This window comes from Sorex fumeus, unplaced genomic scaffold, assembly GCF_029834395.1.
Source record: "Sorex fumeus unplaced genomic scaffold, SorFum_2.1 ptg000008l, whole genome shotgun sequence".
NCBI classification, from domain to species: Eukaryota; Metazoa; Chordata; class Mammalia; order Eulipotyphla; family Soricidae; genus Sorex; species Sorex fumeus.
The window spans coordinates 81,352,251-81,379,773 of NW_026606065.1; the positions used below are offsets into that span (position 1 = coordinate 81,352,251).

The window sequence follows — 27,523 nt, forward strand, 5'->3', positions numbered from 1 at the left end:
GACAGGGGGGGATGGGGGGATGGGGGTGGGGGGATATTATCCATGGTGGTGAAAAATGGGCACTGGTGGAGGGATGGGTATCTGATCATTGTATAATCGAAACCCAAGCACAAAAAATTGTAAATCTACAACTGTAAAAAAAATAAATAAAAAAATAAAGGGAAAAAACAATTTCTAGTCATCATGACATGGGTCTGTTCACTTTACAAAAATTTGAGCTGTAAAACTTGGGAGGCAAAGAGGTTTGGGGCCTCACCTGGTGTTGCCCAGGAGCTACTCCCTGCTCAGTACCTGGCCAGTGTGGAGGACCTAAAGTTCTTGAGATGCAACCCAGGACTCCCCCATGCAAAGCCTATGCTCCAGCCCATTGAGCTAGCTCATCTGTGCATCCACCTTTCCACCCTTAATTACGCAAAAAGCGAAGCTGTGCAATGCCTGACAACAAACTTTCCATTGAGAAAGTATTGGATGCAGTTTGACAATCACACAAGAAACTCACCAAGCTCAAAGGACAGGGCTCCCCCCATGGTGTTTTATATCTGTGAGCAATGGAAGCTGTTGTGCATGAAGGGCTGATGGTCTCTGCTCCACAGACAGACATAAGGGACACCTTTGTACATTGTACTCTAGAACAACGAGTGCTGCTCATCTCTCACTTGTCCACTTGAGTCTAGGGTCCCTTTAGATTGGCTTCTCTGTCAGAGACTCTGGACTGTCATCTATCGAAGTGACCCTTCTGAGTAGTCTACACGGCTGCCCTCTTGACTTTAGAACATTGACGTTCCAAGCAGAGTCAATGCAGGCACTTCTGATCAGAGTTCAGTGTGTGGTCTGCTGCAGGCAGCTGTAGGACAGTCTCAAACTTTCTCTTTGGTGATATAGTTCCCTGTGTTTGCAGAGAATATGGTGAACTCTGAGTGAAGGGCCAAGGTGTAATTCAATGCAATAGACTTTTATCTGCTTTTGATTTCTTTGGGGACCACGGTATATTCAGGGCTGAATTCTGACTCCTCTTCTGCATGCTTGTCTGTAGGTTCAGATCGCTTCATAGTAAAAATTTATTGTTGTCACTGAAGATGGAAAAGCTCACCAAAAATGACCCTTTGAGCTTTGTGGTGAAAAATTGAGTAAGAGTCAGGAATTATCTCCATTTGATTTTATATCATAAAGTTTAAAGGCTTTCTTATAAAGCAATGGAATTAAACCTACTCTTTAGTGGTGCCCATTGAAAGTAGCTAACAGCATCCAATGTCTTGCATTTGGAACTGTTTATTGAAGAATGATCCACCTGGGAGACTTGCCTGGTGGTGTGCTCTGTGCTCAAAATGTTATTTTCTCTCATCTTCTTCTAAGTTCACATTGCTGTGTGAAATAAATTGCTTTGTGCCCAGAGTTATTTATTGAATAATGCATTGGGTTAAAAAATAGAAATTTATTCTTGGGCACTCAGGTTTTTTCCAGATTCTGGCTATTGTAAAGAGTGCTGCAATGAACAAACAATTGCAGATGTCACTTTGACTATACCTTTTTGCCTCTCTGGGATATATTCCCAGGATGACTGGTTAAAGAAACTTTGGTACATTTACACAATGGAGCACTATGTAGCTGTTAGAAAAGATGAAGTTATGAAATTTACATACAAGTGGTACTACATGGAAAGTATCATGTTAAGCGAAATGAGTCAGAAAGATCGGGATAGACACAGAAAGATTGCATTCATCTGGGGAACATAAAGCAACAAAAAGGAGATTAACACCCAGGAATGGCTGAGATTAGTACCAGGAATTTTGCTCCATGAGTGGAAGGCCAGCCACACGTTCTAGGTGAAAAGAAGTTCAGATAGAGAAGAGAGCACCAAATGAAGGGTGTTGTGAGGACCCTCCCAGGATGGGAGAAGCATGCTAAAAGTAGTCTATAGACCAAACATGATTGCCACTCAAAGCCTCTCTTGCAAAACACAGTACCCAAAAGAAGAGAGAGAGAACAAGGGGGAATACCCTGCCACAGAGGCAGGATGGGACGGGGGGGATGGGGGGTGGGGGGGATGCTGGAACCCGTGGTGATGGATGACGGGCACTGGTGGAGGGATGGGCACTTGATCATTGTATAACTGAAACCCAAGCACAAAATTTGTAAGCCTATAACTGTACCTCATGGTGTTTCACTAATAAAAAAAGAAAAAAATAGAAATTTAGAAATACAAAAGGAATAGGGAACTTATTCTATTTAATAGAAATTAGATAAAGGTAATCTCTGACTTATAAACTTTTGTATAGAGGTATGTTGATAAGGAGAATATAATATAGTCCATTTTTTCTCACTGGTTGTCATAAGAATAGATCAAAACATTCCATGCGACGCATAGTAAAGTGATGTAAAGAATCACAACATTGACAGTTTTCGTCTGTCTCTATTACTGAATTTTGGGCTAGAGGAATAGTTACGGTGGGTAGGACATTTTCTTGCATGCATCCAACTGGGATTTTATCTCCAGCATCCCAAATGGTCCCCTGAGCACCACCAGGAGTGATCCCTGAGTGCAGAGCCATTAGTAAGTCCAGAGCAGAGTTGGGTGTGACCCAAAAAATCCATTGCTAAATATGTTATATGGGCTTCTTAATTTAATTAGTTCCATTTGTTTATTTTTGCTTCTGTTTTCTTGGTCAGTGGCATTAACTCCTTAAAGGTGCCTCTAACTTCAGTGTCATGGAGAGTTCTACCTACGTTTTCCTCAATGTACCTTATGGAATCAGATCTGATATCAAGGTCTTTAATCATTTTGATTTGAATTTTATATATGTTGTTAGAAAGAAATTTTTCCTTTTTTATTGACCAGTTTTTCCAGTATTACTTGTTAAAGAGGCTTTCCTTGTTCCACTTCATAGTTCTTTGCTCTTTTATAATTGTCCATATACTTGAGGATCTGTCTCTGGATTTAAATTTTATCCTATTGATCTGGCAGAACATTACCATGCTGTTTCAATTACTACAGCTTTGTAGTATAGTTTGAAGTTGTGGAGAGTCTTCTTTTTCTCTAGGATTGTTTTGACAATTGGTGCAGGGCAAGGTTATTCTATGTGAATTTCAGGAGTGTTTGGTCTATTTTTACTTTTTTGTTTTTATTGAATCACCACGAGATAGAGCGTTACAAAGCTGTTCATGATAATCCATTTCTTTAACAATGTCATGGATATCGTTATGGGATATGCACTGAATCTGTGTATTGCTTTGTGGAGTATTGCTATTTTGACAATGTTAATCTTCCTAATCCATGTGCAGGGGATTTGTTTCGATTTTTTGTGTCTATTTTAGTAGTGTTTTTTTATTTTTTTAGTAGTACTTGCAGTTTTCTTTGTATAGAACTTTCATCTTTAGGTATTTAATTTTCTGATTTGTGAATGGGATTTTTTTTTTACATTTTTTTGGATATAGAAAACTCATGGATTTATTGTATGTTGATTTTGCCATTTTACTCTACAAGTCTATTGTTCCTAGGAGCTTTTTTTTTGTTGTCTGCAGGGTTTTCTAAGTATAGTATCATATCCACAAATAGAGCTTGACTTCTTTTCTTTTCTCAGTTTATGCCTTTGTCTCTTTTCTTTGTCCTCTGATTGTTATGTGCTAACAACTTACAGAATTGAAGTAAACAGTTTCATTGTTCCCACAACCTAATTTGGGGAACATCTATAAAAATGCCAGGTAAAGCAAAGTCTGCATAACATCGATGTAAATTCCACACTGTAGTCTTGGAGGAGGAAGACTTGTTGTGAAACTAGTGAAACCTAATGTAAGATAAAATGTTGGGGGGCTGGAGTGATAGCACAGCAGATAGGGAATTTGCCTTGCATGCGGCCGACTTGGGTTTGATTCCCAGCATCCCACATGGTCCCCTGAGCATCTCCAGAAGCAATTCCTGAGTGCAAAGCCAGGAGTAACCCCTGAGCATCGCCGGGTGTGACCCCCCCCAAAAAAAAGAGAAAAAAGATATAATGGTGGATGGGGAGAGTCAGAGGGAAAGGATATTTTTTGTTATGGATAATATGAAAGGAAGAGGATATTCCAGGTGCAAGAAAAGTGTGAGCACAGATGACTAAATAAAGAGTATTCTGAAGGGTGAGGGTCATTTTAGTGTGGTTGACCATATCTGGTGGATATCTCAGAGTATACCCTGAGCACTAGCTATCCAGGATTTACAGAAATGGGTTCTGCATTGAATTGGTAGCTTTATAATAAGATTTTATGTATAAAAAATAATAGGATCATAACTCTATCTTTTTCATGTGAGTTTCCTGACTAATTCCTTGATCTCACTCTTGACTTCAGAATTCCTGTGTTTTAATGTGTATCCTTTTTCTTTTGTTATCTGTGGAAATATTATCTTCCTTTATACTTACTGTGTTCAATTGCACATAATCTCTGGAAAGTGGGCAAATTTCTCCACATTTTTTTGTTCAAAGTTAAATTTTATTCTTACTGTCATAATTTTGTAGTATTCATAACATAATACAGTTTGGATTCACATAACTAAAAATTAACTTCTGTTTGTTACATTAAATTTATAATTAATAGTTCAGCATGGTTCTTCACCATAAAACTGGCCCCTGTAGTTCTTTCAACCTTCTCCTCTTTTGGAAACCTGGTGATTTTAAAATCTTGTGTTATAATTAAGTTTATTTCTGTTTCATTTCTTTATTCATATTTTTCTTTATTCTATATGAATGAGATAATACCCTGTTTATCTTTCTCTGTCTTGAACATCACATTAACCATAATACATTCTGAGTTTATTCATGTTTTGCAAATGGCAGAATTTTACCTTTTTCCTTGGGAGTGTATGGCCAGGAATTGAACCCAGTGGCCTCATACATGAGGTAAGCATAAGGTCTACCACTGAGCTGCATCCCTGGCCATGTATCATTTTAAAATGGTATAACCATTGTATTCAGTTGTACATTTGTACTGCAACTACTATCTTTTTAAAATACATTTTACCTAATTAGATAACTATCAAAGTCATTGATAGTTGAATTTTAGGCATATAATATTTCAACATCAATACCATGACCAGTGTCAACTTCCCTCCACCAGTGTTCCCACACTCCTACCCCCAAGCCCTCCTATCCCATCTGCCATCTTGACAGACATTTTCTTTCTTTCTTCTTTTTTTTATAACTTTTAAAAAATTTTATTGAGTCACCATGAGATAGTTACAAGCTTTCATGTTTGGGTTACAATCACACAATGATCAAACACCCATCCCTCCACCAGTGCACATTCCCCACCACCAATATTCCCGGTATAACCCCCACCCCCTTTCAAGCCCTCCCCCTACCTCCATGGAAGACATGGTTCCCCATAATCTCTCTACTTTGGGGCATTATGGTTTGCAGTGCAGACCCTGAGAGGTTACCATGTTTGATCCTTTATCCACTTTCTGCACACATCTCCCATCCCGACCGATTCCTCCAGCCATCTTTTTCTTAGCTATCCCTTCTCTATTCCAGCTGATTTCTCCCCTCTGCTCATGAGACAGGCTTCCAGCTATGGAGCAATCTATCTGTCCCATGTATCTACTATCCTTAGGTGTCAGCCTCATGTTATGTTGTCTTATACTCCACAAATGAGTGCAGTCCTTCTATGTCTGTCCCTCTCTTTCTGACTCATTTCACTTAGTGTGATACATGTATATCCTTTTATAAGAAAATTTCATGACTTCATCTCTCCTGACAGCTGCATAATATTCCATTGTGTAGATGTACCAAAGTTTCTTTAACTAGTCATCTGTTGTAGAGCACTTGGTTTGTTTTCAGATTTTGGCTATTATGAACAGTGCTACAATGAACATATATGTACAGATGACATTTCTACTGTGCTTTTTTGCATCCTCAGTATATATTCCCAGAAGTGGTCCTGCGGGGTCATATGGAAGCTCAATTTCTAGTTTTTGAAGAACCTGGCATTTTCAAAGTTTGGTGGTGGCTGCAGCTTAGATTCTTGTTTTCAGTGTTTGCAACCACTCTTTACTAAATGGCCTATTCCTAGGCACTTGGGTAGTCTCTAAGTCTTGGCTATTGTGAGTCATGCTGCTGTGAACACAGAGGAGATACATCTGTCTCTTCAAGTGAATGCTTTTGTAGTCTTCAGGTCATCACGCAGGAATTGAATACCTGAATCATGTGGAATTTCTCTTTTTCAATATTTGGAGGCATACCCATATTGCTTTCCACATGCTGTCTGTTTACATTTGTACCAGCACTGCATGGCTCCTTTCTTCTTTCTGAAATCAGTGATTAAGTTTTGAAAGATTTTGTTAACTTGTTTACTTTTTTTTTTTGACCTCACATCCAGAACTGATGATAGCATCACTTTTCTTCCTACCTACAGTACAGCCAAGTACAGTGTGTTGACATTTCTACCTCGGTTCTTGTATGAGCAGATTAGAAGAGCTGCGAATGCCTTCTTCCTCTTCATTGCCTTATTACAGGTAATTTTCCCTTAAATTTAAGATTCTAATTCTTAATTACCTGCGAAATGAAAATTTTCTAGAAAGGTCACTGAACTGAAAAAAATTTAATGAAGTTTGCCTTCTCTAGTCAGTCATTGTTTGAGCAAACAGACTTATTTGGGTATTAAGGAAAACCTTGGTTATTAAAAGCAGCATTGAAAAATGGCTCAAGGGCATTAATTTTGTCTGTATTTGTTCTAAACACATAAAATTTTGGCTAAAAATTAAAAACTGCAGAAGGCATTGGTATTTTTAAAGTAGAATTATTGTTTTGGTGCATCAGAGATGTTATTGAAAAGAAGTAAGTGCAGCATATCATATTTTCTTTTTTTGTAAGGAGGAAGTTAATTTGCCTACTTCTCTTGTTTTCTTGCAGCAAATTCCAGATGTATCTCCAACAGGAAGATATACCACCCTGGTGCCATTGATCATTATTTTAACAATTGCTGGCATCAAAGAGATTGTAGAAGATTATGTAAGTTTTGCTTTTATACATAAAAAACATTGTATTTGAAGACATTTTACAATTTAATTTTTTGTTTTGGGTTTCTTGCTTAACACAAAAATTGTTTGTAGCTTAACTGGTCTCTCAAGATTCATGATGTTATTTTGGGATAGGGGACATGTATAAACAGTATCTTAAATTTCTAGTCAGTGACACAGAAATAGTTCCAACCATGCCTTCTAATATTAGGTCTCTGGACTCAACTTTGAGTTCTTCTTTTTTCTTTGTCCTAGTCACTGATGTCCCTTATATTCTCCTTTGGAGCTTGCACTTTGGGTAGAAAATGGAATATTATATTGTAGCTAAGAATGATGAACATTCACCTTGTACCACTTTAAGTGTATCTTCAGTATCACTGGGTATGGCCATATTCACATTCTTTCTTCTGCATTTTCCTCTCTAGGGTTCTTTCCTTCATCTCTACTCTCCTTATCAATTTCCTTCTCTCCCTCTTTCATTTTTCCTTCTCCCCTTCTTTACCCCTTAGTTTCTATCTCATTACACACTGACAAGCTTATTTCACACATAACCTTAACGAAGGATAATGATTGTGATATGTTATTTTGCCCCCCCCACCAATTTACTGCCAATAAAAACTCAGTTGCTTGCTATTGGATTTATGAAATGAAATTATTCCTTTAGTTTGATTGAAAATAGGAGGAATGAAAAGTTTTATACCTCCAAGTACTTGTTAGTTATTAGAATCAAATACTAGGTTAGGGTAGACTCTATCTATACTTATTGTGTTAGACTTTTAAATGTAGTAACACTGACCAGACAATTGAATGGAATTTTGCAACAATCCCATTGTTGACAGTTTTCTCATCCCCATTTATCCTTTTCCCTCACTTTTATTATAACTATTAAAGCTATTCAGTAGGAACTTTCGAATCTAACAACTATTTTCCTTTCTGCAACAGAAGCGACATAAGGCAGACAATGGAGTTAATAAAAAGAAAACAATAGGTAAGAAACCAGGATGAATCATTTTTCTACTGTCAAACTTATGGATAAGGCCTGCATTAAGGAATTATAATAAGTAGCTAATGGTGTGAGTTAATGGGGAAGTAGTCAATAAAATAGCTCAAAGAAATAGGAAAAAGACAAATTCAACAACATATTAGCCCTGGCTTTTATGATTTGAATTTCTGTATTTCAAAATTTTAGAAAAGTTTATAATTTTTGAGGGTTAGACATATTTTTTATACCCATAAGAATTCAAGCATGCACATTCTTCCGAATAATAGTTTCTTATCTCTCTGTACTTTTCCTGGCACTGCTTTCTAGAATTTTCAAAGGAACTGGTATTAGAAAATTGATTTTATTTTGATTATTAGTACTGTTAATCAATGCATTCTTTTTCCTGCTTTTTTCAGTGTTAAGAAATGGTATGTGGCAGACCATTATGTGGAAAGAGGTAAAAACTAATTTAAGGATAAAACAGAAAACTTTGGTTTGTAGACTTGAAACTGATTGCTAATATTGATTGTAGTATAAAATTTGTGTTAAAACATAAATCATCTTCATTTCCTGTGCGTTTTAACATTGTGAAATTTCCCAAGATTTACTTAGAAATGGTACTTGCTTTTCTGTTTTTCATCTTCCAGAAGGTGCTCACTATGTCTCTTCATAGTGGTGACATTTGTTGTTCTTGTTGGATATTTCTGAAACCCCCAAACATTTTCTAATTTCCTTACTCCTTTGCCAGAAGCACGTTACCTGGTCTTCTGTGGTTCTATTAACTCATATTTAATTTTCGCAGTTAAGTAGTTTTGAAGATTCTCCCTTCTCTCATTTTTGGTGGAGAGTTTTGGGTTCATGATGATCTATAGGTGTGAAGTGCTAGAATTGGGTGGGAAACACCTGTTTGGGTTCTTTTTTTCTTGTTTGTTTGTTTTTTTGGGGGGGCACACCCAGCAATGCTCGAAGCTTACTCCTGGTTTTATACTCAGGAATCACTCCTGGCAAGGCTCAGGGGACCATATTGGATGCTGGGGGTCGAACCTGGGTTGAACCAGTAAGGTGGCAAGCACTTTACCCTGCTGTACTATCTCTCTGGCTCCCTGTTTGGATTCTGAAGCAGGGCTGGTTGAGCATGACCCATAGTGTGCTTGTCACTCTCCATTGACTGGGAGGATTTCCTACCACATTCCTTGAGAAATGTGTTCTGGAGGGCTGAGAAAGCTGTGGATATTTGTTTTGTCTTGATATTCTTTGGGGGGCCCATATCTGGTGGTGTTCAAGATTTTCCCTTGACTCTGAGCTCAGGGATAACTCCTGGCAGAGCTTGGGGGAACATATTTGGGGCTGGAGATAAAACCAGGTCACCCTTGTGCAAGGCAAGCACCCTTCTCACTGTACTATCACACTGGCCCTGCTCAGGATTTTATGTTATTGATGATATATAAATTATCTAGACAGTAGTATGTTGGGCTACATGTTTTTTTCTTTTTCTTTTATGTGTTATCACTGTTTTTTTTTTCACCTGAAACTAAGCAATATAAGTGGAATTGTTAAAATATAGATAAAATAGTAGGGAATGAATAGTATATAGTTCAAACAAGGTGTTACTTAACAAGGTGCTATAATGTGAGTTCTTTTGAAGGATTAGCAGGAGGTAATCGGTTTCAGCCCCCAGTTTCAGTCTCAGTTGCTCACCAGGTCATTGTGAAGCGTGAGCTCCTCAGGTGTTCAGGCAAGTCAATTAGATCCTCATTACTCAGAATGCAGGAGGGGCAGGAGCTGAGAGGGTTGTGCTAACAGAGACCAGAGGTGTAGAGAAGGGGATCTTCCTCTTTCTGAGGTTCCCCAAGCGCTATAAAGCCAGCACTAAAGCTGAATGCTGAGAGGGCTGTGGGTCCTGAGTGAATCACAACAGGGTAATTGGCTTTGAAGAGGACCTTTGAGCTGGGTCTTGAAAATTAAAGTAATTGAGAGATCCTCTGAGGCTAGAGCAGTTTCCAGGATTCAGTGAGGCTCTATACCACCTTCAGAATTCTTGTATGAGCCCGGGAGCTAGCTTAGTGGGCCTCTGGTGTATGTCTTGTGTGTACCAGGTTGTAAGGTTGAACCCAGCAGCACCCAGCACACCAGCTGTTGGCCCCCAGCACTATGAGGACTGAGAAAAACTGCATCTCAGTACTGAGCCCTCAGGTCTGTACTGCAAAGCCAATTATTATCAGGATGCTGTCCCTCTACCCCGACTCAAAAGATGATTCACTAGGTAGGTAGTTTTACACATTCAGGACACCTAGGACAGTACAACCTATATATTGTAAAACAAAATTCGAAGTTTTTTTATGTCATAAAACTTCTTAGAACTATATTAATGAGATTTAGATGTTTCTTTGTTCATAAAATAAAATGGGAAAAAGCTATAATTTTCCTTGTCCTCCTACTATGGGCTAAAAATTTACTCCCCTTTTCTTTGAAAACATGACTAATTTTTCTTCCCCCATTTATTTTTTTAAAAGCTAATTGCTTCTGATTTCTATGTAAATTAAAGTAGCACTGTAGCACTGTCCTCTGGTTGTTCATCCATTTGCTCGAGTGGGCACCAGTCACGTCTCCATTGTGAGACTTGTTGTTACTGTATTTGGCATATGGAATATGCCACGAGGAGCTTGCTAGGCACTGCCATGTGGGTGGGATACTCTCGGTAGCTTGCTGGGCTCTCCAAGAGGGACGGAGGAATCGAACCTGGGTCAGTTGTGTGCAAGGCAAATGCCCTACCCGCTGCGCTATTGCTCTAGCCCGTAAATTAAAGTAGCACTGTAGCACTGTCCTCCCATTGTTCACCGAGTGGGCCCAGTAATGTCTCCATTGTGAGACTTCTTGTTACTGTGTTTGGCATATTGAATACATCACAGGTAGCTTGCCAGGCTTTGCCGTGTGGGCGAGATACTCTCGGTAGCTTGCCGGGCTCTCCGAGAGGGGTAGAGGAATTGAACCTGGCTCTGCCATGCCAGCCGCTCGTAAGGCAAACGCCCTACTTCTGTGCTATCAAATAATTTTCATCTTGTAATTTTTTTTTAAGTTTTTGGGCCACACCTGCTGTGCTCAGAGCTTACTCCTATATCTGTGCTCAGGAATCATTTCTGGAGGACCATATGGGATGCCAAGGATTGATCCTGGGTCAGCCACGGGCAAGGCAAATGTCCTACCTGCTATACTATCTTTCCATCCTCACCTTTGCTTTTTTTGTAGCTGCAGCATTTGCTCTTTAATTTTTATGTATTATGAAATATACTTTGTGTACCTTTTTATTCTTTGGATGCTAACATTAGTTTTGCAAAGGTCCTGGAGTTATATTTTTACCATTTCACTTGGAATGCTGGAATTTCGTTTTTGCCATTTCAACTCTATGTTTTCCAAGTCCCTGCAATTTCAGTGAGTGCCAGAAGGCTCACTGTAGGCTGTCTTTTACTAAAACCTCTTCTTTTCTAATTGAAAAGTCTAAACACAATCACCTGCTAGCACAATTCTTCCAACTTTTAAGATTTATTATTCTTTCATAAGATTATAGTATTTGAAATATTTGAAATATATATATTTATATAGGGGGTGAGCTACACCAGGAAGCTCTTGGGGGTCTTCCCAGCTCTGTGCTCTGTGATTGCTTCCAACAGTGCTCAGAGACCATGTGGTGCTGGGGATTGAATCTGGGCTCTCAGCATGCCAGTCACTCAGCCCATTGACTGACCTATATCTCTGATCCTGAAATGTTTGATTTCTAGAATAGCAAATGGGTCATAAGAGGATTTAGAACCTAGCATGTCCATTTTGAGTTTTGTTAGTGAATTAGAGTTGGCCTTTCTCCTGTTCCATCAGGAAACTCTGCTTTTCTTTCTTTCTTTCTTTCTTTCTTTCTTTCTTTCTTTCTTTCTTTCTTTCTTTCTTTCCTTCTTTCTTTCTTTCTCTCTCCTTCCTTCCTTCCTTCCTTCCTTCCTTCCTTCCTTCCTTCCTTCCTTCCTTCCTTCCTTCCTTCCTTCCTTCCTTCCTTGCATTTTGGTCATACCTGGTGATGCTCAGGGGTTACTCCTGGTACTGCACTTAGGAATTTCTTCTGGTGTAGCTTGAGGAACCATATGGGATTCTGGGGATTGAACCTGGATCGACTGTGTGGAAGACAAACATCCTACCTGCTATACTATTGCTCTGGCCCCAACTCTGCCATTCTTAACTTTTGCCCTTCAGGTGTCCACTCAATTCCCCTCATGTTGGTATAGAGGGACCCATCTCCTATGCATGTGTTCTGCCAGGTGCTTGTGTGCACTTCCTGAGTTCACTAAGTCCACCAGGTCAGTGGGGATATCTTCCATCTTACCGGTGAGCTCAGGAGGCTAAGAGCTTGCCAGAACCCTAGGCTGGTGCATGTATGAGACTGGATTTTGAGCAGAGACTGCTTCACCTGGGTGCTTATGTGATGTGATTTAAAGGGTTTGCAGACCCCTGGCCACTGTGCTCACATTTGATGGGTGATGGCCAATGTCCAAAATTTGGCATCTTCTGTCTGGTGAAGGTTTTCTTACAAGGTGCTGTCTGACTTTGCTGTGATTCTTTGCCTAGAAAGTTCTAGTCTATAAGGGCCCTCTATGTTTTCTGTGGTCTGTTTCTGGGGAACCTTTTATTTTCATTATTACTTTTCTTCCCTTTGGTTTTTATGAAGGTGCCGTGATTTACACTCCCATTGAAATGATAGTATCATGTATACAGTGTTTTAATATCACACCTTTTGCAAGAGTATTTGTTCCATTGCCTCCACCAGTGCCCCATGGTCTCCTCCTACCTACTCCTCTGTACCTCGCCCTTGGTAAGCTCGATTCTGTAAATCAAGTCTCAGGATCTAATACCTTTGGCTATTTGTGGCTCCCTTGGGCTGGAGCACAGTGGTAGGACATTTGCCTTGAGCGCAGCCAGCCCAGCTGAGCTGGGTTCGATTCCTCCACCCCTCTCGGAGACCCCAGCAAGCTGCCGAGAGTATCTCGCCTGCACAGCAAAGCCTGGCAAGCTACCTGTGGCGTATTCAATATGCCAAACACAGTAACAACAAGACTCAGAATGGAGACATTACTGGTGCCCGCTTGAGCAAATCGATGAACAATGGGAGGATAGTGACAGTGATTTGTTGCTCCCTTACTAAGTTTCATTATATCCACCTGTGAGAGAGACCATTATGTGCCTGTCCTTGTCCTCTGAATGACTTTACACAGCATGATCCATTCACATAGCAGCAAATTGCACAGTGTCATCCTTTCTCCAAGCTGAATACTATTCCATTATGTACCCACACCACAACTTCTTTCCCCCTCATCTTTTTCTGGACACTTGGGCTGTGGATGAACGTTTTAGACGCAATGTTCACTGGTGCGTATGACATTTAATCAGCACGCTTGCCATGTGGCTCAGTTTTGAACCCTTTTTCTAACACTCACTGACTCTGTGGCCTTGGTCACGTTATCTCATGATGTGATCAAGAGCCTTGGTTTCCCCATTTGTAAAAATTGAGAAAACTTGCCTGTGTTAGCTCTCTGTCTTCATGAAAACCCCATGAAATCTGTTCTGTTGACCTCACTCTAGAGTTGAGAAAGGAGAAGCACCTAACAGTCTGTATAATTTGCTGTTGATTCATGGCTAGTAAGGAGTCCTGAGGTCATTCAAATGTAGGTATTCAGATGGGCTCGACACTTCCCCACTCTGTGCTACTGCACAGAGATAGAGAAAGGGCTCATTGCTGGCAAACAGATGAACGAACAGTCATAAGGAAATGACAGCTTGAGAGGAGTTCTGACCCATCTCTCTGTCTCTGATTTTCTTCTTTCACCTTTTGCTTTTCATTCAGCATCAGTGTATACGGGTAGTATCACCATTTGACTGTACCAAAACATTTTCCTTTAGTTCTTGGTAAGGAAAGCAGTATGTTTTTTTCTGTCCTAACCCTGTGGCTTAGTGGTATAGTAATCTTCCTTCAAGTATTTTAACCCCCTTTATCGCTGTTTGTGTTTTCTTTTCTTTCATGCTTCTCTGTCCTTGTCCTGGTTTTCTAGGTGGCCGTGGGAGACATTGTGAAGGTCATCAATGGGCAGTATCTCCCAGCAGACATGATCCTACTGTCCTCCAGGTCAGGTGTGCGCGTGGGCACATGATTTTGAAATACGTGCTAAGAACAAAGAAAAAAACATTAAACAATGGTGGTGGACATCTCCAGCTCCCCTCTGAGTCACCATCTTTCTGTCCAGCCTGTTTGTCAATTACTTGTCATCTGCCATCCCCCATTTCCGCCTCAGCTTTCTTTCATTTCCCACATTTTCTGATCTTGACATGGATCGATTCCTTTTAGTCTTGTTGTTATTCCTGGGATATTCCTCATTTTAAGGAGCCATTCAGAAACCAAAGGTACAGTTGTTCAGGGACTCAGCCTGCAGTGGACTGAGGCTTCGGACCCTGCCTCCGAGGGGCTCAGCTCTCAGGCTTCCCTGCAAGGCCCAGCGCCTTCTATGACTAGGAAGAGATCTGCGCCATTTTTCCTCTATGGTCGTGACCTGAGGAAGGTGTTCTCCAATCCTTTGTCCGTAGGTACCCTGTTTGCCCAAGTTCATGTGTGGCAGGCAGCTTTGTACTTGAAAGGTAGCATCGCCATGTGGCATAAATAATGGACAGTCTAGATAACCTCCCTAGGCTGCACTCATGCCAGCCTATGTCAAAGAGGAAAGGTCAACATTAGGGTTAAGGTGAACTTCGGTTCTTAAGTTTAAGATTAAATGAAATGATGTTAAGACAAAAATGTCTGTATTTATGTACTGCGGGGAGTCACAGATATCTACACTGCTTCATTGCAGTGTTTCTTTAGTGGAATTTGATCACTCCCTTATTTGAAGATGTAACATGAATTTTTCTGCTTGAGATGAAAGGTCTAAAAATAAAAAGCCCAGGCTTGTAAAGTGGTAAGGGCACTAGCTACCTGGAGTTGGATTTATGTTTTCCTCCCTTTTTTTGGTAGCATAGAATAGAGAAACTCTTAGAAATGGTAAAATAAGCTTTATCTGATAGTTTGGGGTATGTTCTTTTGGGTATGTCCTCCACCCCCTTCCCCCAAACAATACACTTTAACATGAGACCATTGGACTGAGTTGCAGCGTGCATTTTTCTGGATGCTCATTTATGTTTGAGTTTGTCCTTTGTGCCATGCAGCCTGCAGAATGTGTTAATGTTCCCCAAGCTCCCCTAGGTATCCTTGCTGAACATATGAGAAAACTGAGATACAGGGATATTGAACACGTTTCAAGGGTTGCATAGCCGGACACTGTAGAACTTGAGGATAGTAACTTAACTGCTGGGCTGTGGGTCTATTAACCACTAACTGTATGTGCTACTTCAGCTGGAAGGTCAGAAGTAGACAATAGTATCTGCTTTGCTTACTTTTATTTTTGGGGATTTCTGTCCTTAAAATTTGGGATTTAAGTTTAAAGCTGCTCATGTACTTAGTGAAAGGTACAGGAAGAAAACTCTTGACTAACTCCCCTTTTGGACTGTGATTTTGTTCAAATGTAGTTTGTCCTGGGTCTGCCTGGGTGAGCTCAGGAGGAGGCCACATTGCAGGCTTCAGGGTCACCCAAGACAGTGGCTGAGCATTGGCTGGAATATTCTTTAACCCGGCCCACACAGCCCTCATGCTCCTGGTCCTCCTGTTACCTTCTTTCCCTGATGCCATGCCTCTGATGTGGAGCCTACAAGGGCAGATACTGGACAAGCATCTTGGTCCGTGTTGAGCCAGGGAGGAGCATGTGTCTTTCTAATTGATCCCTACTATGACTGTTAAAGTGGCTGTTCGTAGCACTGTTTTGAAAGGTCTAATAGCAGATATACTTTCCCAGATAGAGACTAATGAGCTTTGAATTTGTGGTGGGGATATTACTAAAATCCGGCTTTCCTTTTTTTCTCTCTGTAGTGAACCTCAAGCAATGTGTTATGTTGAAACAGCTAATCTAGATGGGGAGACAAACCTCAAAATACGCCAGGTAAAGTCACCTTCTAGGACTTCTCTTATTGTGGAGGCCAAACTGCAAATCTGGTCCCCACCAGTTCTGCTGTAGGGGATTATTTGTGTATGTACTACATTAAGTTCACAACTAGAAGTCAAATTCTAACTTATATCTTACTACTCTCTGAGTATTAGTGTGGGTGCAGAGAGAGGTCTTTAGCTGGGATGGACTTCATTTTTTAGTGGAGAGATTGGTAGGCCAGCTCTGGATACTTTAGTGTATATTGGTGTTTCAACTGTAACTCTTAATTCCAGAGATTAATATAGTAGTTACAAAATTCCATGCTTTAAATAAGGTTATTTTAACATGACTTAACTCTAGGATGAAAAACTTGTCTTTATATTTTTGGCCACATTCTGCATTGTTTAGGGGTTCTCCTGACTCTGTGCTCCTGGATCACTTCTGGTAGTGCTTGGGGGACCATATAGGATTCTGGGGATTCATACCGGGTTGGCTGCATGCAAGGCTAATGCCCTACCCACTGTACTATTGTTATAACTATGGAAATTAGTCTTCAACGAAAAATTAAGTATTTAATAAGTAATAAGTATTTCCACACAGATATTTTGCTATAAAGTTAAATTTTATTATTATGCCCACTTCTCTTCTTTTTCCATTAGACTTTGAGTTAACCTTTTTTTTCTGTTACTGTTTGGTAGATACTACATCATACCAAAGAGATACTCTAGTCTATATTTGTGATGAGTGTTGAGCATGGTTATTAGGATATGCTTTCTGTAAGGTATCTGAGTACCAATTATTACCTGTCTATGATGTTTATAGCATGGTGGTGGAATCTTCCTAAAAGTGACATCGAAGTTTTGGGACACTTTTACATTGGGTTGCTGTGATTAAATTTGTCTGTAAAGGCTGTTGTGAGAAGTTGATTTATTCTTTAGCCCTTATACCCCAAGATTGTTCTATTTCAGTTCACTATTTTCTTTCCATTTATAGTGGGGGTTATTAATACTATTTTCAAACCTGCTAGGTTCTCTTCCACTTTCTCTTTGGTTTATCATTTTAGGGTTTGAGCCTCACTGCTGACATGCAGACAAGGGAAGTATTGATGAAGTTATCTGGAATGATAGAATGTGAAGGGCCCAATCGCCACCTGTACGACTTCACTGGAAACTTAAACTTAGATGGGCAAAGGTACCACTTTCCCTTTTCTTAGTGTTTTATTTTCTAAAAACATGACTAAGAGTTACTGGAGATTTGGAAAGCATCCCTGTGTTTTCTAGACTCAGCCCCATGAAATACTCTATGAGGGAAAAGACTATTAAACAGTGGGGGATGAGAGAATGAGCTTTTCTTGAAATATTATTTCGATCCATTTAAATTGTCCCAAATGTACAAGGAAAACTTATTTTTGTCAAGAACTGGGGGCTGAGATAAGGCTTTCATCACTGGTCTTTTTTTTTTTTTTGTTGTTGTTGTTATTTTTTTCTGCATGTATCTCCTGCCAATGAGGGGGAGAGAGTCTTGACTATACAAATTTGTCCACAAAAGCAGAAGAGGTGTCTGAAGTGAATAAATGATGAAATACGTATTAGAGAAATGTCTGTATTCTTTTGCTAGTGTTTTCTTAAGCAGTGTTTTTTTCCCAGTAAAATAGAGTAAGTAATTCTTCTCCACTGTCCTGTCTTCTTTCCTCTGTTGTCATGTTCCTCTTGTATTTTCTTTATTGAGAGTCACTTTTTTTTTTGTCATTATGTTGTGGCTCAGTTTCTGTCTCTTCCCCCTATCTTACCTGCTTATTTCCAAAGCTTCTCCCACTTTATATTTTAAATAGACCCAAAGGGAAGGGCCTAGTTATGGAATCCACCCCATAGAGTAATGGGAACTAGGGTGACTGTTTTCGTGGATTACATTAGGTATGAAGGACCACCAGAAGATACCCTATTTTGAATTTTTAACTTATCACTTAGGCTTTAATTAATCATGAAGTCATCCATATCAAATTTGATGTTACAGTATCATTGATTCCCCCCCACCTTTAGTCTAGAAAATAAACTGAATTTCTCAAATAAATGAGATTTTGGGATTTCTTTATGGATGTTGAATTTTATAAAAGACTTATAAAAGACATAATTTTCTTTTTTTAATTTATTCTTTTGATTATTTTTTTTCCTATAGTAATGAATGAGTAAGAGACTTTGGGTGGATGGCTTTGTTTTTGGGTTTTGTTTTGTTTTGCTTTGGTGATTGGAACCAATAGTAATCCTTTTTCAGAGTAACCAATTTCTCAGTGGAATAGGTAAATTTGACAAAATAGAATCTGTGGGTGTATGTTTAAGGGGAAAGCTCATGTTCATTTGTCAGACTATCATTAAACATAAATGTTGTTTTTATTTTTAGCCCGGCTTCCCTTGGGCCTGACCAGATCTTATTAAGAGGTACACAGCTTAGAAACACTCAGTGGGTCTTTGGCATAGTTGTATATACTGGACACGACACCAAACTCATGCAGGTAAAACATTTCTATGCTGAAAACAATGCTTATTTTAGTACCTTCCTTTCCATTTCCCTGTTTTTATGGAGTAGACTCTTCAGGAAGTTAGTTGCTCAACAACTTACATTTGAAAGGGCAGTGCCTCTATTTTCATTCTGTAGATATTTTCTTTCTGGGTTTCTGTTATTATGTCAGACATTCATTACCACTTTCCTAAAGTATCAGTGATTTTTATATACACACCGAGAGAGACAATCACTTCTAATTAATTTTGTCTCCTGAAAGCACAAAGGGGTTGGGGTGTTGTTGCTAACTTCTCTAGTTCATGTTCTCTTCACCCCATTAAAATTTTACGGCCAATTATCCGAATTATTTAACCAAATTTTATCACTGTATCACTGTCATCCTGTTGTTCAGCGCCAGTAAATCTTCTTCGTCCTAGCCCTGAGATTTAAAAAGTGCCACGTTAGAGGCTCGTTCAAGGTTAGGAGAATGAGACCCATCCATTGTTACTGGTTTTTGGCATATTGAATACGCCAATGGGAGTTTGCCAGACTCTGCTGTGTGGGCAGGATACTTTTGGTAGCCTGCCAGGTTCTCCAGAGTAAGAACTAGATATAAAACCAAATTTTATACCACTTAAAATCAGTTATTTTTTATTTAAAATGTTTTTCCTACATGAAAGAAAAATATTATGGTAAAATGATTTTGTGGGCTGGAGAGATGGTTCAGAAGGCTGAGCACAGGCTTTGCCTGCTGGCGCCTGGAATTCGCTCCCTAGTACCACATTGTCTCTGTTGGGTGAGGCCCTGAGCAGAGAGCTGGAGTAGGTCCCAATCACCACTTTGTGTGACCTACAGCAATAACAACAACAAAAGCACAAACAAAAAATGACTTTTTTCATATTTTTGGAGAGGGGGACATTGTTGGGGTCCTTCCAGTAATAATCAGCTGGGCTAGTGGTTCCATGCTGGGACTCAGGGATGTGGTGCTGTTTGTATCCTTCTGTACTAGGACTTCAGAACACAGGGGATGCCCAGGGCCCCATCACAACTACGTCCAGTGATGCTCAGGAGACTGTCTGGTGCCAGGAATCACACCCAGGCTGGGTGCATGTGCCCTAATCCTTATTTTCATTCCCATCACCCCTTTATGCTTTTGACTCTGTACATTTATAGACCACATATAATAACAGGGCATGTATATTATAACATATTTTGCTAGACTGCGTGTGAAATTCTGCATGAATCCATGTCTCTCTCTCTCATTCCTCACATTTCTTTGGTCTCACTTGCCATATTAATTTGCGAATGGTCACTATTAAGGGGAGTTGGCTTTTTAGTTTTATGCCCTTTTGTGTAACTTTGGATGTACTCATTTGTCTGCATTTCTTCATTTAAGTGTATTTTGTGACCAGCATGTAGAAAGTCATGTGGATAAAAGACTGAAAGGCTTAATCTTACCCTTAAGGAGCTATGGAGGCCAAGGAATAACGGGAATCACATACTTTGTAGCTGGTGTCATTACAGTCTGTAGATGGTTTAGCCAAGCCAGGTCTGGGGCTGTCCGTTGACTAGATACTACGACTAATACTAGGAACAAAGCACATTTGGGAGATGGAACTGGAGAGGAGAGGTTCAGGGGGATTAGAAGGGTTGAGCGACTCGCTGGAGTTGAAGAAACTGGTCATCAGGGTGGGATGTTGGTCTTTGAGTTTTGAAGTGAAAGGCTTGTAGGGTGCCACACTGCGGTGTGTGCTGTGAAAGTTGGAAGTCAGAGGCAGAGTTGTAGGAAGCCATTTGATGTTGTGAAGTTAAGAAGCCAGCAGGAATTATATCAGAAACTGATGAATTGTGTTAGGATACTGAAGCTAGGAGAATGTCCAGGCTGTGGGAGAGGTGGACATCAGAAGCCAGCTGCCCAAGACTTAGGGAGTAACTGAGAGGCTGGTATATTTGCTGAGGAGGAGGCAGAAAGGCACTAGACAAGTGAATTCACAAGTTGATTTTGAAGCATGATTTTAGAGGATTAAAGTGTCAGACGGCCCAGTGTCACATAGGCATTCAGTCTGTACTATCTACAGAATCCTAGGGTAAGTGTGTTCAGAAGAGGCTCATGAGGTCTTCACGGAATGTGTGCCCTCAGCTGAGCAGGAAAGGGGGTAAGAACTCAGAGAAATTTTGGTCCTGGAATGGTAGGTGCCAGGTGTGGTGTAGTGGTTACAGAGGTTGTGTATGTGTGGACTGAAACAACAATGTGTGGTTGCGTGTGTATAGTAGTGTGCCAGTGTGTATATGTGAGTGTGCATAAGTATGTGAGTGTGTATACACGTGTGAATATTGTGTATGTGTGAGTGTATATGTGTGCATGTGTGTCAGTATGTGTCAGTGTGTGTATGTATATGTGTGTGGCAGTATATATGAGTGTGCATGTGTGTATATGTATACATGTATACATATGTTTGTCAATATATGTACACATGCATGCATGAATGTGTGTATAGCAATTGAACAGCAGCCCTTAGGTGTTCTTCACTTGTCCAGAAGCACTGACCATGGTGTTTAAAGTGTATTGTTTCAGAGCAGCTGCATGTGAAGCTTTTATTTGGTGTCCTCTAACTTCTCCAGTAGGTAGCCATCACTTGAAACTCTTGGCTACAAGCACCTTTCCTGATGTACTATTGCTCTGGTCCCTATTTGTGGCCTTTTCAGGTTTTTTTTCCAGATCATACCTTGTTGATACAGCTTTGCAGCCAAGGTCAAAGGGATACTTAGGTTACACTTTGAAAGCTTGTAGTCATCTCTGCAGAGAGTAGGTGGTGCACTGAGGTCACTCAGGAGTTGCATCTGGTCAGTGTTGGATGAGCACCTGTCTTTGCTCCTAGATGAGCAAATATCTTTGTAAGGCATATTTCCTGTTGACTGTTTGAATGCAGCTTAATGGAAATTCCCAAAGCATCTGTGTTAGCTACAGTCACTGTGCCTTTAGGGCTGGAACAAAAAGCAAAAATAATGAGTGTTCCAAAAACAAACAAACAAATGAACAGAAAATATCATGTGATACACATAGCTGGAAACCACCCTGTTTGTGAAATAACACTTTTTTGTCTGTACTTGTGCTACTTGGCCATAGAGAGGAAACACAGCTGCTTTCATTTCTTCCCTTTTTTCATTTGTGACCTCTCATCTCCATGCCTCTTTCACTATTCAAGATTTCCTCATTTCATACCTAGCGTAGTTACACATAGAAATATTTCAGCATGGGCTGTTCTTGTTGCTTGATTTAATGGAGCAGATATTATCACATTATGTTCCATGCCCCCAGCATTGTTCTAAGATGTGCACATGTGTTGTTAACCAATTCTTTCTTGTGGTTCTATGAGGAAAAAACTACTACTGTTCCAGCTGGGGAAACTAAGGCAGTGTTCCAAAGTTACATGCTAGTAATGAGATAGAGGTAGGCTTCAAATCCAGGAAGTCTGGCTCCCAAGTCCATATTCTAGTGGGACTATATTGACTGCTTTCTCAGGAGGGAATAACATAAGTAATATCCACATAAAATTTGTATTTTTCAAAATCTGACATTTTTACTTCTTTCTATATAGATTTCCACTACTCAGAAATGTTTGTGTTTCCACAGATAATTCTGGAAAGATTTATAATTTCAGTAGCACAGTAGCACTGTCTTCCTGTTGTTCATAGATTTGCTCGAGCGGGCACCAGTAACATCTCCATTGTGAGACTTGTTGTTACTGTTTTTGGCATATCGAATATCAGTAGGAACTTAAAATCACAAGCTCATCATTACATGCAGATGTTTTCTGGAGACTAGAGTTGAGTAGACAGACCTTGACTTTCCAAAGAGTTCATGTATTGAAGCCTAAAGTTTCAGGGTCATTCATCTGTTGTTCTTGTGTTGAATAAAAGATAACTTTCCATAATCCTGTTACTTGGATAGAATTTAACCACTGGAAAAGATCAGAAGTCAGTTAACTAATGGGGGCTATAGAAATTATGCTTACTTTAATATTTTTTATGCTAGGGCCTCCAGTGAATGTTTATTTAAAATGATAAGGTTGTGATTTTTAGTTTTCAAAGATTGTGGTAAGTGTTCTTGGAACCTGTGTCGGCTCTTGCCCCAAGGCCAGAGTTGAAATGTTTCCCCATGAAACTTTAGATGATACTTGATTGGTGGTTGGCCAGTTGTTCGTCATGACTTAGCGTTTAGATTTTATAGGAAACTTGTAAATACTATGTGGAAAAGAAAACTTTAGAAAAGCAAAAGTAACCGAGCAATAAGAGTGTATGGCTGGTTCTTGAACAACATGGATTTCAGCTGCATGCATCCATTTATACTCAAGTTTTCATATAAATTAATGATATGAAATTGTAGTATTGACAAATATAGTACAGTGCATGTCTTTTCTATTCTCTATGTTTATTATTTAGCAGTATCAGGCGGTATCAGGTATTGAACCTAGGTCTCATACATGCAAGGCACATGCTATACTATAGAGTCACGTCCCCAAATCCCTATTGTTTAAAAAAATCATATTCATTTTCAATATTTTAAGTAAACTCCATAGCAATAGGCTGTTGGTAATTAAGTTTTGTGGGAGTCAAAAATTCTATGGATTTTGGGGCTGGGTCTGTTTCTCTAGCCACCATGTTTTTCAGGGGTTAACAGCTTAGCAAGGAAAATGTTTCTGTGCTGCTTACATTGTGAAAGCAACTAGTCTTTCCAGGTCCCCAATATAATAATTCTCCAGCTCCCTACCCCCACAGTAAATCATGACCAGAATTTTGTGTTTCTGGGCTTGGTTATGGAATTCAAATAGCAATTTCATTGACATAATAGAAGTTTCTCTATGCAATACAACAAACAAACAAACAAACACTGCCCTCCCATTGCTCATCGATTTTGCTTGAGCGGGCCCAGTAACGTCTCCATTTTGAGACACAGTTGTTACTGTGTTTGGCATTGCCGTGTGGGCGAGATACTCTCGTTAGCTTGCCGGGCTCTCTGAGAGGGGCTGAGGAATTGAACCTGGCTCAGCTGGGCTGGCTGTGCGCAAGGCAAACACCCTACCGCTGTGCTATCGCTCTGAGCCCCCTCTATAAGAGGATGAATATCCTCTCATCTCATCTTGGTGTTGTTTCCATGCAAAGTCTTTGTTTTCTTATTTGGGAGAAACATGATTATCTTTATTCTTTTAATGATCTGAAAACATTGAGAATAGTTAAGGAAGTGCTGACTTATCAGAATCACCACATTTTTGAGACACCTCTTACAAAATTTTATAACTTTATTAAGTCATCAGTTTACAGTTTTATAACTTTATTAAGTCATCAGTAACAGACATTCATTATTCCAACATCAGTCGCACCACCACTCCACCTTCCCACCACCATTATTTCCAGTTTTCCCAATTGTTACTTAAGCCTATCCCCCATAGCAGACTTAAGTAAATAGTTTATTTTAAATTGCTTGTTATAAATAAAAGAATAGTTTTTTATTTGCTAAAAGGATGATCAAAAAATATTTCCATAGAAGAAAGTTAGTGGAGATTACTGTATCTCACTATGGAACCATTAAACTCTTGTATAAGAGATTACTAAGGCTTAACCACAGGTTAAGCCTTCTATGTTTATATTTTGTTAATTGACATTGGTTGCCTTTTAGATTACATCCATCTAATCTGGTGTACTACTCCTGGTTTATCAGTGTTGTAGAGTTTGAAATGTTACTTTAGAAAGTCCAAAATTTTTAATGGGGTGTTACAGCCAGAGTTCAATTTTCAACTGGGTGGTGGTGGCTATATTTGGGTGTGTGTGACTGCCGGTGCTTCTAGAACTACAGGAAGATAGGTGGAGGTACTCCTTCCCCGACTATGTGAAAGCCTGGAGATTTCAGTCACAAAACATGCATACCTGAGTTTTTCAACATACCTGAATGGGGCTTGTCTGAACAGTGGAGTCTGACTGGGAGCATGGCGGTGATTGTGGAGTGTGAAGGGTTTTGACTGTCAGGGCTCTGTTTGAGTGGGCACTGTGCTCACCTGCTCCCCTCTGGAGCAGACAACTCAGCCTTACATGGGGTCCAGGAAAAATTCTGTCACTTGTGGATCTCTTTCTGGCTCGGAAGGCAGTTCATGGGTGTGACTGTGAGGGAAGAAGCACTATTTGTTAACGCTTAGTGCTTCATTAACTTTCAAATCACCTGATGTCTGCAGTTTAATGTTACCTTCGAAGAGACCAGATACAGATTCATGGTAGGGCACTTGCAGATTGAAGACTCTGCACTCATCTCCCCTGTATATTCCTGATTTCCTGTTTAATCCAAGATTACTCACTTCCAGAAACAGATTGTCACTAACCACTATGTATGCCATATAGCTTCTTATTGTTGCCATAACAGATTACCATAATCTTCATGACCTTAAATAATACAGAATTGTTATTTTATACTTCTTTAGGTTAGAAATATGATATGAATGCTTGGAGTGGTAGTACAACAGGTAGAGCATTACTTTAGAGCCTGAATTTGATCCCTGGCACCTCATACAGTCCCCTGAGCCCTGCCAGGAGTGATCCTAGAGAGCAGAGTCAGTAGTAATCCCTGAACATAACCAGGTGTGGCCCCCAGACAAAAACAAAACAAAAAATAAAATATGATATGAATATCCTCCATAGCAAGATGCTGGTGGGGTGTCTAAGAGGTTCAAGAGTCTGCCACTTGCCTTCTACCACCTTCTCAAGACGGCCTGAAGTGTTTTTGACCACTTCCTCTGTCTTTAATGCCAGCATGTTGCATCCCACTGATGTTCTTTCATCCTCTTTCTCTATAGGTAGCCAGGTGGCTAGGGAAGTATTCCTCCTATGTCTGTTTTAAGAATAACATGCATTTCAATTGGGTGAATAATCTGTCTGCCTGAGGCAGGTATCTTAATTTAATGATTTCTCTGAAGTTGATTTAACTATATAAAGTAACAGTCATGGGACTCAGATTTTAGAACAAGAAGGTGTGTGTGTGTGTGTGTGTGTGTGTGTGTGTGTGTGTGTGTGTGTGTGTGTGTATGTGTGTGTGTGTTGGGGAACATTTGTCTACACACTTCAGATACCGTAGGACAATGTTAAAATAAATTGACCAGATATGTAACTGCCTATTGCAAACAGTTCTATAGACTTTTCTACTGCCGAGAGGATATAGTCCCATATTTTCTATCTGGTAATGGATCTTTCTGAGCTCCCTTCCCAGCACTGGCCTGTCCTGTAGCAGGGTTGGTTTTCTTACCAGCAGAGAGACACCTGGCTGTACCCATTCATTCACAAAGGGCTAGCTCAGGTTTCTACTTTTGTTTTGGATTCCAGATACCATTCAGATCCCTCCCCTCTTTCCCCAGCCACTAGAACTTCCAACTGTTCCTGCATTTTTTGTTGTTCACAATTTTCAAATGAATTTTTTGCCCACCCATTTATTTTGGCACCTCTTGATGTTCTATTTTGCATTATTATGTGTATGTGTTTGTGTCTGTCTTTTTCCTGAATTAAATTTCAGGTTGCTGGGGGGAAAAATACGTACTTCACAGAATCTTATTTTGCTTAATGAGATAAATTAATGGGTGCCAGGGAAGCTATGTGGTCTATACAGTTTAGAATCTTTTAAAGTTTCTCTTGAATGAATGATGCCCTGCTTTCTTTTAAACTAGATTTTAACTATTTATCACCTACTTTATTCTTATGTAGATTAGTACACAATTTTATGCAAATATATTTGTGAGGATAATGTTGAAGTGAAATGTTTTATTTGAAATGGTAGTTGTGCTTTCTGCCTTATTTAAAACTAAGCTGTTAAGTCAGGAGTTTGCACACTTTTTGATTTCCTTGGTTATTTGGCACAAAAAAAACATAGTCTTTTGATTTTTTTTGTTTATCAAATTTGTCTAATTTCCTTCCTCCCTCCCCTTTCCTTGCCTCCAAGTCAGTTCTTGATCCTTACTGATTTCCACTGCTGTTACGCAGAATTCCACCAAAGCACCTCTCAAGAGATCGAATGTTGAGAAAGTGACCAACGTGCAGATCCTGGTGTTATTTGGAATCCTCTTGGTCATGGCCTTGGTGAGCTCTGTGGGGGCCTGGTACTGGAACGGATCTCGAGGTGGAAAAAACTGGTACATCACGAAGATGGGTAAGTACCAAGGTAGATGAAGACAAAACCATCTGTGGAAAACCTTTCCAAGTAGAGTTTGGGTGTGGCAGCAGTACCATCCTCTTTCCCAGTGGCACAGAAACCAGTCTTTCAAGGAGAGAAGAAAGACTCAGAGTTCTGTGATGAAGTGAGGATAGGCATTCTTGGGTTCGGTTCCATAGCACTGTAGCACTGTCCTCCCATTGTTCATTGATTTGCTCAAACGGGCACCAGTAATGTCTCACAACAAACTGTGAGACTTGTTGTTACTGTTTCTGACATATCGAATATGTCACGGGTAGCTTGCCAGCCTGTCTGGGAGGAGCGGAGGAATTGAACCCGGGTCAGCTGCATGCAGGGCAAATACCCTACCCGCTGTGCTATAGCTCCAGCCCTTTCTGTTTCATAATCTAAATTATTTCTTTCATTTTAATTGTCGAGTTGTTTTCTCAGTGGTTGTTCTAGGACTTTTACTATAGATCTTACTTTCTTAGTATCTACTTTAGCTTTTTGTCTTTTTTTGTTTGTTTCTGCAAGATTATAATCAGTTTTTTGCAGGAAAACTCAGGGCTTACTTCTGTCTTTATGCTCAGAGATCACTCCTAGCCAGCCTGGGGGATCGAAATGTGCTTGGCCTTGTGCAAAGCAAAGTGCCTTACTCATTGTGCTGTCTCTCTGGCCTCTGAATCTACTTCTTGTTCATGCAGATTTGCCATTGATATTTTTCTGTTTTTCCTTCCTAGCAGCTTCTGTATTTGCTCAGCTTCACAGGATTTGTTTTGCTTGCCTGACTTTCCCTGCATGTGGAATAATCCCTTTTTCTTCTTCCCTTC

The 27,523-nt window shown here is 39.9% G+C and overlaps 1 protein-coding gene across 2 annotated transcripts in view; it reads left to right on the plus strand.

Annotated features, from left to right (window-relative positions):
* The window catches only part of LOC130017871 (phospholipid-transporting ATPase IB-like), a 688,232-nt gene that overhangs the window by 145,844 nt on the left and 514,865 nt on the right, over nucleotides 1-27,523 (plus strand). For both annotated transcript variants that reach the window (XM_056108642.1, XM_056108649.1), the window contains exons 3-11: nucleotides 6,385-6,484; nucleotides 6,882-6,980; nucleotides 7,931-7,976; nucleotides 8,387-8,427; nucleotides 14,057-14,130; nucleotides 15,958-16,027; nucleotides 17,076-17,203; nucleotides 18,410-18,521; nucleotides 26,525-26,690. In XM_056108642.1, coding sequence (XP_055964617.1) covers nucleotides 6,385-6,484; nucleotides 6,882-6,980; nucleotides 7,931-7,976; nucleotides 8,387-8,427; nucleotides 14,057-14,130; nucleotides 15,958-16,027; nucleotides 17,076-17,203; nucleotides 18,410-18,521; nucleotides 26,525-26,690 — 836 coding nt within the window. The remainder of the gene's footprint in view (nucleotides 1-6,384; nucleotides 6,485-6,881; nucleotides 6,981-7,930; nucleotides 7,977-8,386; nucleotides 8,428-14,056; nucleotides 14,131-15,957; nucleotides 16,028-17,075; nucleotides 17,204-18,409; nucleotides 18,522-26,524; nucleotides 26,691-27,523) is intronic.